At 48.5% G+C, this 16,094-nt stretch overlaps 1 protein-coding gene across 1 annotated transcript in view; it reads left to right on the top strand.

Annotated features, from left to right (window-relative positions):
* Cplx1 (complexin 1) overlaps nucleotides 1–15,072 on the top strand; it is a 33,153-nt gene extending 18,081 nt beyond the window's left edge. Inside the window, exons 3-4 of the mRNA XM_008841782.2 lie at nucleotides 8,301–8,476; nucleotides 13,285–15,072. Of these exons, the coding sequence (XP_008840004.1) occupies nucleotides 8,301–8,476; nucleotides 13,285–13,482 (374 nt within the window). The 3' untranslated portion in view covers nucleotides 13,483–15,072. The remainder of the gene's footprint in view (nucleotides 1–8,300; nucleotides 8,477–13,284) is intronic.
* Nucleotides 15,073–16,094: the final 1,022 nt, after the last annotated feature.

The following is a 16,094-nucleotide window of genomic DNA, read 5'->3' as shown; positions in this document are numbered from 1 at the left end:
GGGTTCGATTCCCAGCACCCACATGGAGGCTATGAACTGTCCTTAACTCCAGTTCCAGGGGAATCTGAAGCCCTCTTCTGGCCTCCGTGGCATTGAGCAACACAGGTGCACTCACATACATGCAGGCAATACACCCTTACACATAAAAATAATAATAAATAAAGCTGGGTGTGGTGGCACATGCCTTTAATCCAAGCACTCGCAAGGCAGAGGCAGGCAGATCTCTGTGAGTTCAAGGCCAGCCTCGTCTACAGAACAGCTGGGGCTACAGGGAGACCCTGTCTCAAAAAGACCGAAGAAAAATAAATAAATAAGTAAATTAAAAAAAAAAAACCTTAATTTTACCAACACTTTAAAAAATATCCTGGAGTTTAAATCAGAGATGCAATCCAGACCATATGCAGTTACACACTTTGGTGCTGCTGTCTTCTGAACAGTAAGCTTGTATTACAGGGAGCTGGTATGTCTTTTACAAACCTCAAAGACAGTGCCTTCTTCATAATTCCTATAAATTTCTTTGTCAAGCATAGTTTGTTTCCATACTGTGAATGGAAGAGCTCTCTCACATGTGTCCAGTTGGTATGGATAGTTTAGGACAAAACCATTGACTTTAGGTAAAATGTCATGCTCAGTCGTTCTGTCATGCCCAGTTAGTTTTGGCCAGTTTTTGCTGGAATGTTCTGGGCATTTTAAATACCAGATGGCATCAGCAGCAAGACAAGGTGCTGTGCTGTGTCTTCTTTTTAAGATGTGGTACTCATTGTTTTTCTCATGAAACTCAGTGGAACCTTCAAAGCCATGTGATAAAAGCAGTGTGCCCATCACGCTCTTCACTGTGATGACATTCATGTTTCACATCAGTTATGATTCTCTTTGGATCCTCTCTCCCTGTCTTACTTTGGGTTATTTTTTAAATTACTTATGGTGATAATGAAGCTCCTCTACTTCGTGTTTTCTCCTTTATGATTAAACACTTTAATTATTCCTCCAAAACAGTTTCAACCACAGAATCTGTTTTTAGATAAATGCCAATCATGGACTGATCTTTGGAAACAAAAAGCCCTGTCTCTGTACTGAAACTGCCCAGACTTTTTTCTCTGTGGTTTCTAAGAGAATGGTGGGAAGGCTCTGTAAACACTGTGCTGCATATGTGTGGGGTCCTGTGACACACCTGATGTCAGGGAACAATTGCAGTGTGTCTGCTTTAACTGCTTTCTAACTTTTTATAGCTTTAGTTTTAATTTACCCTTCAGTTGAAAGACTAGCTACATGTGTGTTTCCAATATTTGAACCTCTGTGACTCTAAGTTTGGTGGTCTTTTTAGATCTTCTAGCTTGATTAGAACAGGAAAGATGATCTTTACTGCCTTAGTCTCTTAGATTGTAGATTCATTTGATGGTGATGTGGCTGGTATTTGGTGTGTGATCCTTTGCAGGAAGCAGTCTACAAATTTCCCTAGGACCAAACCTGTTGTCACCCTAGACAATCCTCTTAGTATAGATCAGCTTATACTTGCAATACTTAAAGGAAACCATTTTTAGTTTAAATCTGGCTTTTTTCAACCAGCATAAAAGCTTCTGAGATTCAGCCGGGCGTGGTGGCACACGCCTTTAATCCCAGCACTGGGAAGGCAGAGGCAGGCGGATCTCTGTGAGTTCAAGGCCAGCCTGGGCTACATAGTGAGTTCCAGGACAGCTGGGGCTACAGAGAGACCCTGTCTCAAAAAGATCCAAAAAAAAAAAAAAAAAAAAAAGATTCTGAGATTCTCTCATGTTATTGGGTATGCCAACCAATGATTCATTTCCTACTGCCAAGCAATGCTCCATTCATTGTGCGCATGTTCCAGGTTTCCTTGCTTGTTGATGGACATCTGAGTTGGTTCACTTTTTATTATTACAAATAAAATTGCTGCACAACTTTCCTGTTTCTGAAATCATGTGAACTTAGTTTTTATTTCTCTTGGGGAAATACTTGGGATTTGAGTTTCTGAGACACATCATATAGGTGGTGTATCTAACCTTGTTAGAAACTAAGGCTGTTTTTAGAGCTCAGCGGTTGGACACTTGCCTAGCATTTGTGAGGCCCTAAGTTCAATTCACAGTGCTGAAAAAAAGAAGAGAGAGAGAGAGGTGGGGGGATACACTGCCTTCTGATGCTTGTGCCATCTGCATTCCTGCCAGAGATGTGTGTGTTCTGGCTGTGCATTGTCCCAGCCTTGTGTGGCTGATCTCGATCACACTTGAGTAGATATGGCATCATCTCTGTGGCTAAGAACCATTTGTAGTGTCAGCTGCATCTTTTCATAGACTTCTTGGCCATATGCATATCTTCTTTGGTAAAATGTTTAAGCCTTCTCTCTCTCTCTCTCTCTCTCTCTCTCTCTGCATTCATCTGTGGCTATGGGTGTACACATGCCATGCCATTGTGTGCATAAGCCATGGAACACATATGTAAGTCAGAGGACAACCTTGGGTATCAGGCATCACCTTCCACTGTGTTAGAGACAGGGTCTCAGTATTGTTTTTCCACTGCATAGTCCAGACTAGTTGGCCTGTGAGCTTCCAGGGGTTCTCCTGCTTCTGACTCCCATCTCCCCGTAGGAATGCTGGAAATGTATACATTCATGCTATGAGTTCAGATTTTATGAGGGTTCTGGGGATTTGTACTCAGGTCCTCATGCGCACGCAGCAAGTGCTTTTATCCACTGAGTGATCTCCCCAGTCCTCATCCATTTTTTAAAATCATGTTACGACACGTAACTTTTTCTGTGGAGACTACTTCTCCTCACCCCAGAGAGGACAGTGATGGAGAAAAGCAGCTGCTCCACCCTAGTGTGGCTTGATGCGCCAATGGGTTCACTGGGGTCACTTACAGCGGTAGGAGTGATTCACATAGCTGCATCACTGAAAGGCCCAATACAGCTGAAGTCCCATGAGAGCTGCGTCACTGCAGCTGCCTGCACAGCTTACAGGCACTATACCACTGAAGAGTCTCCTCCCTTCTAGCACTTGTTTACCACATCTGTAATCTCAGGGACAGGCCCACAAGTCTTGTAAGTTTAGTGAACTTCCTGAGTCTTGAGTCTCCTTCCTCCCCTCCAGGAGAGAATGCTTCAGTCTTGGGGAAACAGACACAAAACAGATTATGCTCTTGCTACTGAGCTGTAGGAGCTCAAAATTTTATGTATTCTAAATATAAGATCAAAATTGTATTTTGCTGAAGTCAAATTTATTGATTTTTTTTTTTAAGATTCATGCTTTTCTATTGCCTGCATAAGAAAACTTTGCTTGGGGCTGGAGATGGCTCAGCAATTAAGAGCTCTGGCTGCTATTGCAGAGGACCTGGGTTCAGTTCCCAGCATCCACATGGAGGCAAGCAACCAACTGTAACTCTAATTTCAGGGCATCCAATCCCCTCTTGACTTCCACAGGCATTATATGCATGTGTACACTTAAATACATGCAGACAAAACACTCATACACATAAAATAAAAATAAATGAATAAAAAAATCTTTTCAAAAAAAATCCATGGTGCTGACCATTGGTGTGCAGGCCTCTAATCCCAGCCTCTTAGGACTAAAGCAAGAGGGTCACAAGTTCAAGGCCAGCCTGAGCAACATAGTGAGACCCTATCTCAAAAATAAATGAATACTAAAAATAAAATCACAGCTTATTTTATGGTTTGGGAAGCATAGTTAAGGGTTTGTTTTATATTCTACTTACCAGTTCTGTGTTAGTATGTGCGAGGCCATTTGTCATTTATTTTGTATCACAGCCTCATGAGTTTCACTTACTGGTTACAATAGTGATTTTGTCTGCATCACTAGGTCTGTCTTCATTTGAGTTTTCTGTAGGAATGATCATGTTATCAATAAAAAAATGTTAACTCCCAACTTCTCATAAATTTTTATGCCTTTTTTTTTTTTTGCTTTCAAACAGAGACTAAGTGCTCTGGAACACGGGTGAGTAGGAACAAGGCTATGAGGCTTCTGTCCTTGTCCCTGAGACTGAGAAGAGGTTGCTTGGTATTTAAATGGACTATGATCTTAGTAGGGCAATTGCTAAGATTATGCTGTAGCTACATACATGATGAATAGCTCTTAAATTTTAAAATCTATTATTCACCAGACATTTGTTGAGCACCTGCTAAATATCAGGTACTGTTCTAGTGCTAGGGACAAAGCCATGTGCTGTGAGTCTAGAGGAGGGACTGGCAATTAAAAAACTGGGTAAGCAAGCACACAGCCAGGCAACACACACTGTATAGGAAAATGAAGCTGGGTGGTAGGCTGTGGATGGTGGTGAAGACTGTTTGTGGGAGACTGCTATTCAGCTCTATACGCTATAGTGTATAGAGTTTTGAGTCCAGTTTCATTCTTTTCTGTGGGAAGCTCAGCTTTCCTACCCCTTGTAGGGGAATCCTATTCTCTCCAGTGTTCTCAGGCTGGTGGTGCTTCACACTCTCCTCACACCTGCCTGGTGACTGGGAGGTCCCATTCTCTTCCTGCTCCCTCCAGGCTTCATTCTCCCTAACAGAGCCCTCTGCATTCCTGTGCACCTCATTCTCGGTTTGTCAGATTTCACATTTTTTAAAATATTTCTTTATTAAAAATTTTTAAATTATTTTTATGTGTATGAGTGTATTGCCTGCATGTATGCGAGTGCACCCGTGTTATGCAATGCTGCAGAGGTCAGAAGAGGGCTTTGGATTCCCCTGGAACTGGAGTTCATAGCTGCCATGTGGGTGCTGGGAATCCATCCTGGGTCCTCTGCAAGAGCAGGCAGTGCCCTTAACCACTGAGCCATCTCTCCAGCCCCAGAGTTCACAAACTTTTAAACTCCGAAGTTGGAGTGGAGGGAATTGAGATCCTTACATCACGAAGAATTTGTAAGAAAGATATTTCCCAGATAAGAAATATCACAAATGTCTCATTTAAGTATTTAAAAAATTTTAAAAATTTTTGTGAGCTTTTGCCTGCATGTATGTAAGTGCATCATGTGTGTGCAATACACATGGAGGCCAGAAGAGAGTGTTGAATCCCCAGTAACTGGAGTTATAGACAGTTGTTAGCCACCATGTGGGTGTTGGCAAATGGAACCTGGGTACTCTGCAAGAGCAGCCATACTCTTAACCTCTTAGCCATCTCTCCAGCCCCCTTATCTTTAGTTTTTCATTAAAATTTTCCAACACTTAATTTCAAGGTAAAAATATTGTTTCATTTCTAAGAATTAACTTTAACTTGAATGTAACTTGATATCTGGGGCTGGATCCCTGACCAGAAATGACATCCATAAAATGGAAGCCTTGTGTGAGGGACATGTGCAGGCTGACAGCTCTGTGGGACGGAAACCTCTCCAATGATAAAGGTACCTAATTGTACACACAGTTAGCCTCAGAGAAGCCTGGGTCATGCACACTTAAGAGCCCTTCACATAATCTTTGTGATTCTTTTGTTAATTTAAAATTATTCCAAAATAAAAATTTTAATTATATGTGTTATTTAAATACATACAATTTTAACTGTGTGTAATGTACAGTGAATTGTACTGCACTTGCAAGATCTGTGGGTTCTGAGAAGGACTTGGAGTGTGGCGGCTGTTACTCAAGGAGTACCAGGACACATGTATGGGAGACACAGTGTATAAGCCAGTTGGCCCAGGTTCTAAGACAGAGTTCTGGGACAGGAACAACAAATACAATACCCTATGATAGGGATAGCTAAGGCCAGACATCCCCCAGCCCTGCAAGAAAAAAGATCTCAGCTTCTTTGTCTTCCAGAGGGAGGATATGGGGGTCAGGCGGGATGTGTACTGATGGGTAGATGGCACCAAGGCAGAGTGTACTCCTGTGAAGGAAGAGGCCACTCCTGCCGCCACCAGCATGTGTAGCTGAGCCTTGCCTGGGTCTCTCCTCCTTCTGTTCCCTTTATAAGCACCCAGGCTGTAGCTGTAACACTTCTGGATTCCCCCCACCAAGTGTGGGATGCCTCCTGGAGAAGAGGTGCCATGCCTCATCTGTGTCATGGGGGTGTTCCCAACTCTGTTTACCTGGTAGTGGCCCTCTCTCCTATGTGTACCTGTCAGGGGTGGCTATGGCTAACAAGAACATGGGAAGGATGTGGCAACTCCCAGGCCAATTCTGCATATCAAGATCAGAGTAGGACACTGATGTGGCTGCTAGACCCCTACCACCCCTAGATGGTAGATGTGGGCTGGCGTCCCTCTTCTTAAAAAGATGATGTAGCCATACCTGGCTCCCGGGATCTGGGGGTGGATGGAGGATCAGAGGCTGACTGTGGGGGATGCTAACAGGAGTTCCAGGTACAGCCCTGGCCTTGCCTTGACACAGTGCTTCAGGCTCCATGGTCTGTGTTAGCAAACAGCAGGTATTCTCTGAGCCAGGTGTGTGCTTTCCTTAGCACCCTCAGTGTCCAGCTGGCCTCACTCCCAGTCAAGCACAGAGAAATGCATATTGGTAAGTCAAGCCATCTCTGATACTCAGGGGATTTACAGATTGTTCTCAAGTACAAATCCTCACTGTGGAGTGGTCTTAGCTTCTCAACTTGGCCTGGTGTCTCTCAACCTCCCAGAGCAGCCTCCATAGTCTATAGGCTCATGTATCCCATGTATATCAAAAGCGGATCTTCCCTCAGCCAAGTAGCCCTTCCCAGAGCCCAAGCAGGGCCAAATAGGAAGTCCTGGCATGTAAGAAGACCCAGGGAAGCCCCAACAGGCACCCAAGTAGTACAACTCTGTACATAGTTGGCATTCAGTAAGTAGGGTTTCCATTGCAGGTCCTAGAGCCCAAGTGACTGGGGGGAGGGAGCAGGCCTAGGCAGGCAGAAGCCCATCCTGGCCCACCCCAGTCACCATACATCCTCCTCTGGGGAGACACATGAAGACCAGGTTCAGTCCTTTCTGCTTTAAGATGCCAGCACCTTCTAGGAAGGAGAAAAGTTATGGGTCTCTCTCACTTTAATGTGAATTAGCTTGTTTTAGTAGAGCGTAAGATTTACATGAAAGCAGTAGGGATTGCAATGTTTGCCCTTACCTGCCCCAACGCCTGCCAGAGACAGCTGTACCAGAGGCATAGATTCTCTGAGTTAACCTGGAGAACCATTAGAAGACTACTTCATGACCCAGTTTCCTTTGAGTCTTTGGCCTAGAATCTCCTCTCTAGATGTAGCTGAAAACTGACCTTGAAGCCCCTTATTTTCTGTTAGACTCGGGATCTGTTCTGTCAAATGCCTGGTCCAGGCTGGCTGCCTGTCAGCATTGTGACAATGCTAACAAGGTGGCATTGATCTCCCTATCACTTGTGGTAGGGTTTCAGGCAGCCAGAATATCTCTGGCCTATCAGGAGGTCCCATGGTACCACAGATACCTGCAGAGCAGGGCTCAGCAGTTGGTGCTCAGCACCACTGTCCCACATTACTGGAGTGGCCCTGATCCACCAGTCTCCCAGAACTCCTCAAAGGACACAACATAGAGAAGGGAGCTGGATTTGCTCTGGCTTGTTATGGTACATAACTTATGGTGACACAGGGAACAGTAGGCCAATGGGCCAGTACTCTGTGATAAGATGGTAGGGGGCCTTCCAGGTCACCATACTGGGTGACATTGGTGTCTGGTGCATGGGCTGAGGCCGGCCTGTGAGGCCATGTTTGGGCTGTAATTACAGCCTCTGTCCTGTGGGCCGAGCTGTAAGGGCGTTTGGGGAGGTGTCTGTAGGGCCTGTGACTCAGGAGCTCATGAGAAAAGTAGCACCTAGCACAAGGGGAATTAGGGCCTTGGTGCTGAAAACAGGCAGTGCCTGTAGTCTGGGTCATGGGTGCCACCCGCCTGGCACCTGATTTGCTAGTGATATTGCCCACCAGCCAGTGGTCCCCTGCCTGCTCCTCATCTATGTATTTGCACATCTGCCTGTTCCTTCTGACACCCTCTGGAACTCAATCCTCTGCTGGGCACTGGCCTCAGGAATATACACCTGCCCCTCAGAAGCACATAGATGAGCAGCTACACCAATACACACAGCACATATGTGCAATCACATGACCATACACAGATGCAGAGACATATGAACATGTATATGAACATGCAACTACAACACAGCCACACGTTCATGTCACATGCAACCACACATACATATGTCAACAAGTAAGCCCATAGACATAGCCACCACACAGAAACCAGCATGCTCACCTACTTCCCTCAAAGGATGGACACTACTGGACCCTATGGCCAGCAGGACGGACTGTGAACCCAGGATGCTACTAACTAATGTCTACCTTTGTCCCCAGGGGCCACGAAGGACATGGGGAAGATGCTTGGGGGTGACGAGGAGAAGGACCCCGATGCTGCCAAGAAGGAGGAAGAGCGGCAGGAGGCACTGCGGCAGGCAGAAGAGGAACGCAAAGCCAAGTATGCTAAGATGGAGGCGGAGCGCGAGGTCATGCGTCAGGGCATCCGAGACAAGGTGGGTGACTAAGAGATGCAAGGAGGAGAGCTGCAGGCAGTGGCCTTGTGAGAAGGAGAAGCCTCCTTCCTCAGCAGTGGCCAGTCCCTCATCCCACTCATCCCTCATCTCAACTGCAGCCAGTGGGATATGGTACGGGGGAGCTGGGTAGAACCCTGGAGAAGGGGTAAGAGGTGGTTACCCGCTTCAGTGCATACTGCAGGGGCTGCTAGAAGCCAGGTGGGCAGACAGCACAGTAGGGCACTGGATCCTGTCCTAGGCCTCCAGGTGCTGGGGAGGGCAGAGCCACAGATGCATAGTGGGGACAATTGTTGTCCACACAGAAGAGATGCTAGGGGCTGTGGGAAGAAGAGCCTCATCTGGGTCTTTCTTATGGCTTAGCTCTGTACTGGTGCTTCAATAGGCCTGGGTAGGTGGGAAGCATGGGTTGGGGAGGGATTGGGGTATTACAGAGTCCTCCAGTTCAGAAGAGTGGAAGGCTCAGGCCGCAGGACCCGCTTCTGCCTGTGGGCCCATGTCGGGTTCTCTTATCAGTCTGTCAGTGGCAGGGAGCTCCTAGGTCTCATGTGGAAACTGGATCTCCTAAGATGGAGGGACACAGCTGGTGGGTGGCTGAGCACATTGGGTTCCTGGTCTCACAAAGGGCCAGCTGAGTAGCTGGTCACTTCTTCCCACCCATACCCCAACCTCTGGGCCCTAACATACCCACATCCCACATACAGTGCAGAGTACAGAATGCTGTTGATGGGGCTGAGCTATGCACCGGCCATCCCACCTCAGAGCACTGTCACTGGAGAGTTTCCCAGGTCCTACAGAAGGTGCCTGCTCATTCTGCTTTGACTCGCAGCCAGTGAGTCACTTGGTGCTCTTACTAGAGTGTTCTATTGATGATGTGATCAATGTGGACAGACCCTCCCCCACACTTTGGCTCTACTGTGTCAGGAAGGGGAGAGGGACATGGGAAAGAGGGAATGGAAAGTTAGAGACGACAGACAGCAGTTCTTGGAGCGAGACAGTCAGATGGAGTGACAGAGAAGCAAGAGAGAGCTGAGCTGAGCACTACAGAGGTCCCCAGGCAGAACTGAAAGGGAAGAGCTGCCCAGAGAGGGCAGAGCAAGGCTGGGGTGGGGTACTGTGCTGGGTGCTCAGATGTGCATTGACTCTGGGAAGCTTGGGCATCCCTCATCCAGAGCGGCACTGGGTGAATAATCCAGGGGAGTCCTGGGCCGGGCTTGATCTCTATAGGAAGTCCCTGCCAGACACTACCCCATCCAAAAAGGCCTTGACCTCTCAGCATTTTAGAAATTTGAGGTTCAAAATTTATCCTCCATCAAATTCAACAAGCCCGTGCCAGGCTGAATATGGGGAAAAGAAATGGAGACTATCCAAGTGAACGCCCAAAAGTAGGAGCCTCTGATGCAGTTGGAAAACTTGGACCAAAAAGGGGAAAGTTTGCAGGGGTCAAAGCTCCAGACACACCCAGATGCCCTACCCCTATGCTACTTCAACCCGTTTGGAACAGTGGGAAGCGGGTAGGAAGCCGTCAGTGTTCTTGACACCCACCTGTTGCTGCACAGCTGCTTGGACACATTGGACCCTTATAGCCCTAATCTTTGGGCCTTTGCTGCTGCTATCCCAAATTCCCTACTCTCCACAGAGTAAATACTGCCTGACTGGTGTGGCTCCTCAGCCCTCACTGGGCAGCCCCTGTTACTCACTAGCACTGGATCCCTAACCTCCCCTGGGCTATGTAAACTGGTCAGAGAAAGAGAGGCCAAGTGGTGGTCTAAGGCTTCTCTGTGATGAGGGGCTGGAGAAGGGACTGAGTGCTGGGAACCAGTTCTCACATCCTCTTGATTTGAGGCCCCAGATGACCTCATCCAAGGAAGAACTGGGCATGACCATTCAGGATTGTTTGTCTGAGGATGGGGGGTAGTATCCATACTCATTATGAAGTCATCTGAGCAGGTACTTGATTTGCATACCCACCATCCTATTTACATTCCCACCACCTGTTTGTGCACACAGTCAGATTTGCATACACACTTCCAAATTTGCATATGCATCACCAGATTTGCATATGCTTCCAGCCACCCACAGTGAACTGTTTAGCCAGAACCTTCCTTATGGTGAAGACTTGAAGCATGTCTCAGCCCCCACATTTCTGTACTCACTCAGGCTCCCTCAGTCTGTGTGATGATGACAGGTATTCAGGTGTGTGCCAGCCAGAGCTATTGGCTCTCACCACTGATAGCCACCTGCCAGTGCCAGCCCGCCAAGACAGACAGTACCTGAAAGGGGGAGTGAGGATTGAAAGAAAAAACAAGACACAGGAAAGATACTTGGGAATAGAGACTGCAGCCCCGGTCTCTATACTTGTTTGTAAGCTCCACCACTGGATCAACTTCACCTAGTGCCGGTGCTAACCGGCCAAGATGGACAGTACCTGAAAGGGGGAGTGAGGATTGAAAGAAAAAACAAGACACAGGAAAGATACTTGGGAATAGAGACTGCAGCCCCGGTCTCTATACTTGTTTGTAAGCTCCACCATATAAACACATTCTTCCTGATTTGGCAGATTAGGTACTGGTGTGCAAAACACAAACTCAGTAAACAAGCCTGCCACAGCTTATGTACATAATGGATTAACAGCTCCCGACAGCCACCATAGGCTTTTCCTCAACAGTCTCAGGACTTCTGTTATCTCCAATACATCAGACCCCCTACCACATCTCCCAGTCTTGGCCTGGCTCTGGAAGCTAACCTGGGCATGCCTTCTAGAAGTCAAGTACCTCTTGGTCCTGTACTTGAGCTGTTGTTTCCGTATCTTGGACATAATGGATAGCTGCCCTGGGTTAAGCTGGCATTTATCATTGGAGCCCAGAAATCAGAACTGACCACAATAATACATGAGTCTGGTTCTGGGTTGGAGCCTTAATGGCATCCCCTAAAAAGAGTAACTATGGCTTTCCCTAATGTGGCGCTCAGAGTAGACATGACCTCAGAATGAAGTTGAACATCAGTGGATAAACTGGCACTTTAGACCAAACTGAGTAACTCATAAGGCAGTAGTGGGGCCCCCTGTTATACACATTTCCTGATCACATGCATGCTCCTGAGTGTATAACCTTGGGCAGCTCTGCCTCCTGGGTGGCCTACCTACCTCACCTGACCCATGCGTGCTGCATTGCCTCTGCTTATAGCAGCCCAGGGCCCCTGGCTGGAGGAAAGCTTGCTTTAGCCTGACCTAGTTTCTGGAGACATCATTCCCAACCCATACATCACCCCACAGGACACTGAGGCACATGTTCCTCCTCCCCACCATAGGGACTCTGCCTGTGTGGGCGAGGCTGTCCCAGGAAGTGACCTGCAGTGGGACCAATGCCAGGTTGCAGCTGTGGGCAGGGCCCGTGCTGTTTGTTTCTCATTCTGGCTGATCTACCACTGCTCTGTTTTGTGCTGGCAGGTGCCTGGGGATGTGACTGTCCCTTGACAAGTCCTACCTCCTGGTCATCAGGACCTGCATTCTCAGCTCTGTTAAGGGGGTGAAGGGATGGCTGAGGAAATAGAGATAAGCCCCCTTTACCTCTTATCAGGAGTACCTGGTGTCCTCTGATCTTGCCTGAAGCTGGCCCTTGCCTCCTTCACACTGGAAGCCACTAGTAGAAGGGAAGCCCCAGGAGAGGGGAAAGGTGCCTTTGGTAGAAGAAGAGTACCCATCTGGCAGCCCCTCATCTGGAAGCAGAGTGCACCCCTTCTTTGGGGAGGAGCTGGTGGGATAAATCAGGAGTGGTCATGTTCCTTCTTGAGCAGGGGAAACAAAGCAGTGAATTTGGGGGATTCATAAGCCTCCAGGCTTCCAGGAATACAAGGTCTGAAGCTTGAGGGATTGGAGGAGGAACCAGGGTTAGTATAGGGGTTCCCAGAATGCTCTCCACAGGGAGCCCCAGAGAGCAGCCTCCCCATGCCTCTGTGATCTCAGGCACCTGTTGTTTATGTTTTTATTTATTTATTTATTTATTTTATCTTTTTAATTTTTATTTTATGTGTATTTGTGTATTGCCTGCATGTATGTAAGTGCCCGTGGACAGAAGAAGGTATGGGATAACTGGAGTTACAGACAATAGTTAGCTGCCATGTGGGTGCTAGGATTCGAACTTGGGTCTTCTGCAAGAACACCCAGTGTTCCTGATCGCTGAGCCATCTCTCCAGCCCCTATGTTTTTATTTTTTTAATCAGCATATAATATGTTAGATACCATTATGATATATTCAAAGAAATTTTTTTCTTTTTTTTTTTTCTTTTGTCTTTTTGAGACAGGGTCTCCCTGTAGCCCCAGCTGGCCTGGAACTCACTATGTAGATCAGGCTGGCCTCGAACTATCAGAGATCTGCCTGCTTCTGCCACCGAGTGCTAGGATTAAAGGCGTGCGCCACCAGCGCCAGGCTCAAACAAATATTTTGTAGTTCTCCTTTCCCTCCATTTTCCTCTGCTCCTCCTTCCTCCCTATAGCCCCCTCTTCCAGGCTCTCTTTCTCTTTCATGTCTCATATATCCTTCAGGTACCTCTTAACCGCCCATTCTCTGTGTGGTTCCCACAACCTGGATAGGATCACTTCTAGGGCCCCAATGCACAGGATGGGCCTAGGACTCTGCTCATGTCTTTCTCAGTCATGAACACCACTTTTCAGGGTCCCTGGGTGCTTTCTTGAGTGCAGGGAGGACCTGGCCTCCCTGGGTGTTGCCTGGATAGTAGCAGACTTGGGAGGTGAGTGTGCAAGCTTCAGTGGACTACCCTTTCCTCTGCAGTATGGTATCAAGAAGAAGGAGGAGCGTGAGGCTGAGGCCCAGGCAGCCATGGAGGCTAACTCAGAAGGCAGCCTGACTCGACCCAAGAAGGCTATCCCACCTGGCTGTGGGGACGAGCCAGAGGAAGAGGATGAGAGTATCCTGGACACCGTCATCAAGTACCTGCCTGGGCCACTGCAGGACATGTTCAAGAAGTAATGCCACACGGTCAGCGCCAGGAGCCCCGCCCTCTGTACAGACCCCTGCGGAGGCCTCCCCAAGGGATGCTGGGAGCAGATGCAGCACCACCCCCCCACGCAAAAATAAGCCATAGTCCTAGATCTGTCCTGCCCATGCCCCCCTTTGCGCCTAGGGAGCCTCCGGCCACCCCTCCCCGCACTGCCATCCCCGACTCCACCAGGCAAGGGTGTGACCCTCAGGCCCCAGTGCTGTGCATCCTTGCCTGAGGGTGGTCGGACCCCTCCTTACTGATCTTGAGTTCACCATTCCCACCCAGCCTGCCCAAGGTCAGGCCCTGGAGGGCCAGCCCTGACCACTCCTGCGGTGCCATCCCTGCATGGGTGGGCACCTGTCAGGGCCCAAACTCAGGAGCACAGCCATAGTGGGATGGGGTTTGGGGGATGGGCAGTGGGCCCTGGGGGCCCCAGCCGCTCCCTGAGCCCAATGCCCCAGTTTCTGGACCTGTTGGACCTGCCGGACCACGCTCTGTCTTCCTATCTGTGTGCTGCCGCTCTAGTCTTCACCGGCGGCCCTTGCATATTTTGTCCCACTGTCTCTTTCTGTTATTTGCTCCCTTCTTCACTGTTGTCTGCAAGGTTTGGCTTCTCAGGAATGCCACAGCTGTGTTCCCTACTCAACCAGGGGAAACAAAGCAATAGTTTTGAGGGGTTCTCAGACACAGTTTGAGTCCCTTGGTATTCCTGTGATGCACACTTTGGAATCCCATTAATCTCTGTCCCACCTCTCCCTGGTGGCCTCTGTCCTCTCTGTGAAGGGCACAGTCAAGTCCCCGAGGGAGCTCCTACCTTCACCACTGAACATCTACCTTCAAAATGCCCCCTCCTAAAAGCCCAGGGCTCTGTGGACCCATGTGCAGAGCAGTCAGAGGGCCACAGGGTCAGGTATCCCCACCCTCCCCTCTATTCCTCCTCTGAAGGGCTTGACAGGGGCCTACAAATGCAGGCCCTGGGCTCGGGCTGTGATGTTCTGTTCTGTGCATGGCCCAGGGGGACTATGGCCCAGCTATTCCCTTTCGCTCAGCCAGCAGTCATTGTTCTCCATACTTGTTTTAATTTACATCATAATATGTTGAATCTCAGGTAAATGAGGTCTGTATCTGATGAGTCTTATCTTGACAGAAAGGCAATCCTGGGTCTTCCCAGACATTTCTGTCCACATTAAAACTACATTAAGTGTCCATGAGTTTTGGGCCAGGTATGTGGCTTGGCATTGACCTTCATGACCTTACATAGCTCTTTAGAGAAGCCATAACAATTAGACTGCAATACTAACCAGAATGCCCTCTGCCCAAAGAGACAAGCATGTTTGGCCCACCATGTCTTGCTCACCTGAGCCACCCTCTGCACCTTGGCTCTGAGCAGATGGCCTTCTCTTGAGTTAATCCCACACCCCCTTCCCAGCGCATGGGGCACCAGGCCGCCGAGCTTAGCATAACCCACGTGTTTTCTGTCTGTCTGTCCTTGTGCCTATGCCTCCTCTTGCATGTCGGAGGCCTCTCATGTGTTCTCTCCAAGGGAATCACAGCCAATAAACAGTGATTTCACACCGGGTGGCTATTCCTTCCAGACTCCTGTTTCTGTGGGGAGGTGCCTTCCCTTATGTTGGAGCAAGTGCAGGGTGCCCCCCCCTGCCCCCCTCCCAGTCCCGACCCAGATTTATTATCCCATCACATTCTCCAGAAAGCAAACTGTCCATTTAGGATCTCAGTGCCCAGGGAGGGCCTCCAGGACAGTCAGATTTCCTTCCACACAATTTCCCCAGGCCCCAGGGATCCAGACTTCATTGCTTCCCAGACCTGGGTACACCAGGAACTCCACAATCCTGTTGTTCTGCCTGGCCCAAAGGGCTCTCCTTATGCCCTGTAGCACCATGTCCCACACACACTGCCAACTCTGCCGGCAAGTCACATGGGACTTGCTAGCTTTCTAGTCTGGCAAATTTTATTGGGCCCTAGCCCAGAGAATAATCCATCTATCTCATTCTGTAGGTCTGTATTCAAAACTGACCTGATGCTCTAACCCTTAAGCGCTGTTTTAAGAGAGGTTTTAAGGCCAGGTATGATGGTGTGCATGTACTTTTCCCCAGCACTCCGGAAGCAGAGGCAGGCAGATCTCTGTGAGATCAAGGCCAGCCTCATCTATGTACTCAGTTCCAGGTCACCTGGAGCTATAGGGAGACCCTGTCTCAAAAAGAAAGGAAGGAAGAAAGGGAGGGAGGGAGGGAGGAAGAAGGAAGGAAGAACAAAAGAGAAAGAGAAAAAGAGAGAAAGAAAAAGAAGAAAGAGTCTTACTACATTTTGGGGTACTCCCTCTCCTACAAGGCAGAAATTGTGTCCTGTGACCTTCCCCACACAGGGACCTTCCAACAAAACCTGTCCAATCTGGACAGAAAGGCTACACATGTCTCATTCTTACTGGGGATGCAGGAGTGGGTAGAGGTCGAAGTGCAGGGGTGTGGGGGCAGTGTCTTAGAGGGACCTTGCTCTCCACTGGGTACAGGACTCTCTCAGTCCCCTCCCATTACCTCTGGGGGGCTCACCCTTGTCCTCTGCCTCCTTTGTGGAGTGGACC

Source organism: Nannospalax galili, unplaced genomic scaffold, assembly GCF_000622305.1.
Source record: "Nannospalax galili isolate Female #2095 unplaced genomic scaffold, S.galili_v1.0 scaffold101, whole genome shotgun sequence".
In the NCBI taxonomy this organism is placed as follows: domain Eukaryota; kingdom Metazoa; phylum Chordata; class Mammalia; order Rodentia; family Spalacidae; genus Nannospalax; species Nannospalax galili.
The sequence above is the reverse complement of the archived record's forward strand: the minus strand, read 5'-3'. Positions and strand labels throughout refer to the sequence as shown.